Below are 4,102 nucleotides of genomic sequence, written 5' to 3'. Positions count from 1 at the left end.
GGGATGCTCTTGGAAGTCCGACTGCGTCCGGGTTGAAGTTGAATCGAGAGCACCATGTGAGAGGCTCTTGATAGGGTGATACCGTTTGAGTACTCAATTGTTGTCATATGCCGCGGATCAAGAGTTGGAAAAGGTAAATGTCCAAGCGATGGTGTTTGTGACTCATAACAATTACCTATTAAGTACTCGTCTCATAATGTAAGACTGTCAAAAAAAGTCTTACATTACATCTTTATATATATCATCATCTGTCATCACACTGTACTGTCACGTATATATACTGCAGTAAAAACTTGATCGAGCGGGAATGACACAATCGGTTCGACCGTTCGCACAATGCTTTCGTGTTTAGTCGAGCTGTGCAGGACGATGTGAACGCCACGCCTGCTCGGCTCGCTCTGTCGCCTCCATCTGCCCCCGGCGTGCGCTCCCGTCGCTATAAAACCAGGCAGCGCGGAGGCGCGCGCGGAGCACACCGTCATTCAACTAGCTCGCAAAAGCCACCCAAGACGACTCGCTTCTCTCTTTCTCCGGCCAACGTCGCCCATCCGCAATGGCGCCTACGGCGACGACCACGACGACGGGGGAGCAGCAGCAGCACCCGAGGAAGGCGGTGGGGCTCGCGGCGCACGACGCATCCGGCCACCTCTCGCCCATCCGCATCCTCCGAAGGTACGCACGCACGCACGCTCCCCTATCTAGCTAGCTGCTAGCCCATCCCCATCCCCTGTCAGTCTCTTGTCTGAGACACACCGGCGGTCGCCATTGCGGGGAATCGTCCCGGTTTGTAATTTCTACGCCTGCGCTAGCTCGGCTGGGGCTGTGGGATCAGACTCAGTAGGTCGTGCGCGTCGTGCTAGTTTGCGGTTCAGATCAAGCACGCCAATTAAGTGCAAGCTTGAGACTCTGAATTTGGTTCTGTGGTCAGCGTACGCGCGTAGCCGATCTTAATTTGGTATCTCAAGTAAACTACGATCTGTCACTTCGCCCCATGCGGAGAAGGGACAATATTATTTACGTCACATTTTCCTGCAAGTATCTTAGTACTGTTCTACTAGGAAAATATACTCACTTCTTACTCAGCCTCTCGAGCCCTCTTGTTCCAAGCGATCAACAGTGATTTCTGAAGAACCAGTAAAGTAAAACCATTGTAGCTACTATGTTGCAACTCACAATACCAACTATGAAATTCTGGCGACTTCAGTTCCGAGTTGGTGATAGGCAATTAAATAAGGGTAAGTGCTAGCTAGTAGTAACATGCAAGTAGAGCTGCCGATGTTAAACCTTTACCCATCCGCTGCTCTCTGCATCACCCACACACACACACATCATACCAGATCGGGTCAGACCTCAATTCAACTGCAGCTGCAGGTACCGAACCTTCCTTCTTTCCTTGAAAGTTCTTGGAGTGAAGGCGAATTTTATTACTGCCCCTGCAAAGAACTTATGGTGCCCGCCACTAGCTTGACCTTTCTGGCTGCTGCATGCTACGTACTATCTCAGTCCACAACATGTCCCGCCATCCGCTACGTACGTACCCTAGATCGGAGCTCAGTATACTCGTTTCGTCCTGGGCCTCCTCCTTCTCTAGCTGGCTGGCAGTAACTCTGCATTAATTCAAGGCAATTCAATTGCGTTGCTACGTATGTGTACGGTTCGTGGATCGTCAAGTTGTTCATCGCCCCGCTCCTGCCTGCTGCACCTGCACATGGCTGAGTTTAAGGGAGATGGATGAAGATGTCCCACTGTCCCAGAGACCGGATTCTGCCCGCAGAGAGGAATTGTTTCAGTTTTTTTCTCATTTATTATGCCGGCCAGCTCACCATGTTGATGTTCGCGTGACCATGCACGTGTCCTCTTTCAGCTATAACAACAGTGCAAACCCTTTGAGGACGGGGCGTCGACCCGTTGGCTGGGCAGTTGGGATAGCTGCCAGCCCATCCGAGTTCGAGCCCTGCTCGGATGCGCGGTGCTCGCGGAGTTTCTCCTATAAAAAAATGTCAACGAGGAGTAGCCCTTGGGTTGGTCTCATTTTTAACAGTGCAAACCCTTCATTTGAGTGAAAAGTAACTTGGGATGGAGGAAGTAGTCTAAAGAGTTCGTGTTATCGGTAACTAGTTGAATTTTCAGATGCAAATCTTGAATGATTAAGGTTAGCAGTCTCCATTGTCATTGTGAGCTCTGAGTCTGTACCCCGCGTCAGCAAATTGCAGTTCTGAAACATGCTCATGGGTGAGTGCAATAGCAGAGGAGATAGTTGTGTTTCTGACACGATCCTTCCGATGCAGTAGAATTGTCTGAACTGGTTCGTGAGAATCTAATGTCGCCGTTAATTCTGCAGGAGCACTGGTGATGACGACGTGGCCATAAAGGTGCTCTACTGCGGCATCTGCCACTCCGACCTGCACACCATCAAGAACGACTGGAAGAACGCCATCTACCCCGTCGTCCCCGGGTAAACTTCACACATTACTCATAGGAGCCACCAGATCGCCAGGCTGATCACCGTGTCACAACTTGTTATAATCACCGATTATATGGTTGCAGGCACGAGATCGCCGGGGTGGTGACGGAGGTGGGCAAGAACGTGGCGGGGTTCGCGGCCGGCGACAGGGTGGGCGTCGGCTGCATGGTGAACGCCTGCCGGGCCTGCGAGAGCTGCGAGGAGGGCGCCGAGAACTACTGCGCCAGGGTCGTCCTCACCTACAACTCCCGCGACAGGGACGGCACCGTCACCCGCGGCGGCTACTCCGACATGGTCGTCGCCGACGCGCGCTTCGTCGTCCGCTTCCCCGACGCCCTGCCGCTCGACGCCGCCGCGCCGCTGCTCTGCGCGGGCGCCACCGTGTACGCCCCCATGCGGCGCCACGCGCTGGGCGCGCCCGGCAGCCACGTCGGCGTGATCGGCCTCGGCGGGCTCGGCCACGTCGCCGTCAAGTTCGCCAGGGCGTTCGGGGCGGGGAAGGTGACGGTGATCAGCACGTCACCTGCGAAGCGGGAGGAGGCGCTGGAGCGGCTGGGCGCCGACGCGTTCGTCCTCAGCACCGACGCGGCGGAGATGAAGGCCGCCGCGGGCACCATGCACGGCATCGTGAACACGGCGTCCGCCGCCGCGTCCCTGCACCCGTACCTGGCGCTCCTCAAGCCCCACGGCAAGATGATCCTGCTCGGCATCCCCGATAAGCCCCTGCAGGTCTCCGCATTCGCTCTCATCGGCGGTAAGTTCAGCTTCGATTGTGATCTTCCTTCATCACTCAGAAAAATCTTATGATCTTCCTTCATTCAGAAAAATCTTGTGAGCTTCTCTTCCTGGTTTGATCTTTTATAATGCGGTCGAACAGGCGGCAAGACTCTTGCCGGGAGCTGCATGGCGAGCATCAGCGAGACGCAGGAGATGCTGGACTTCGCCGCCGAGCACGGCGTGGCGGCGGACGTTGAGGTGATCGGCGCCGGGGAGGTGAACGCGGCAATGGAGCGCCTGGCGAAGGGCGACGTCAGGTACCGCTTCGTCATCGACGTCGGCAACACCCTCAAGGCGGATTGACTAGAGAGCTCGCAGGTCTCTGCTCTGTAGCGTGATCTGCCGGCGAGATCAGTGGCCAAATTAATCCAGCAACAAAAACACCTGATCGCTACTGATGCCAATAAATGCAGTAGTCCGTATATGATTCTGCTCTCAATCTGGCTTAATGTAGTGCTGTACCGAACCCTACTTCTGCTCAATGCAGTATATAGTATGATTGCGGTGTGTGACATGATATGGATTTTTCTGAGAGTGAGAGAAAGGGAGATAACAAACAATGCAATATGCAACATCGTTCCTTCATATAAATAAGATAAAATTCCTTAACTATACTTAACTATACACCACAAATTAAGTGTGAAATCATGCTCTTCGCAACAGGAACCATACATATATACTCCCTCCGTCCGAAAAAGAATGTCGTGAGGGCATTCTTACAAAAAAAACCCTCCAACTTTCTCCGACCAAACCCACAGTCCCTCTGTCCTGTCGCCCGTCGCTCCCCTCCCCGCAGCCTCCTGACGCTGCGCCGCTCCCCTCCCCTACGTCGCTGAGCTCCTCTCCCTCCTCCACGACGAC

The 4,102-nt window shown here is 54.1% G+C and overlaps 1 protein-coding gene across 1 annotated transcript; it reads left to right on the top strand.

The window, feature by feature from the left end:
• The first annotated feature begins 325 nt into the window (after positions 1-325).
• Positions 326-3,758, top strand: LOC123049850 (cinnamyl alcohol dehydrogenase 7). The gene is made up of 4 exons (XM_044472716.1): positions 326-672; positions 2,342-2,455; positions 2,548-3,218; positions 3,342-3,758. Exons 1-4 carry the CDS (start codon positions 554-556, stop codon positions 3,542-3,544), a joined length of 1,107 nt encoding a protein of 368 aa, XP_044328651.1. The 5' UTR covers positions 326-553; the 3' UTR covers positions 3,545-3,758.
• Positions 3,759-4,102: the final 344 nt, after the last annotated feature.

Source organism: Triticum aestivum, chromosome 2D (assembly GCF_018294505.1).
Source record: "Triticum aestivum cultivar Chinese Spring chromosome 2D, IWGSC CS RefSeq v2.1, whole genome shotgun sequence".
NCBI lineage: Eukaryota > Viridiplantae > Streptophyta > Magnoliopsida > Poales > Poaceae > Triticum > Triticum aestivum.
This window is presented reverse-complemented; position numbering and strand designations above follow the sequence as displayed.

Excerpts from the sequence above, each read along its gene's own strand:
- LOC123049850 (XM_044472716.1), top strand. The coding sequence starts at position 554 with ATGGCGCCTACGGCGACGACCACGACGACGGGGGAGCAGCAGCAGCAC. Across the intron at positions 673-2,341 it reads CCCATCCGCATCCTCCGAAG|GAGCACTGGTGATGACGACG; the intron begins GTACGCACGCAC and ends TTAATTCTGCAG. Across the intron at positions 2,456-2,547 it reads ATCTACCCCGTCGTCCCCGG|GCACGAGATCGCCGGGGTGG; the intron begins GTAAACTTCACA and ends ATATGGTTGCAG.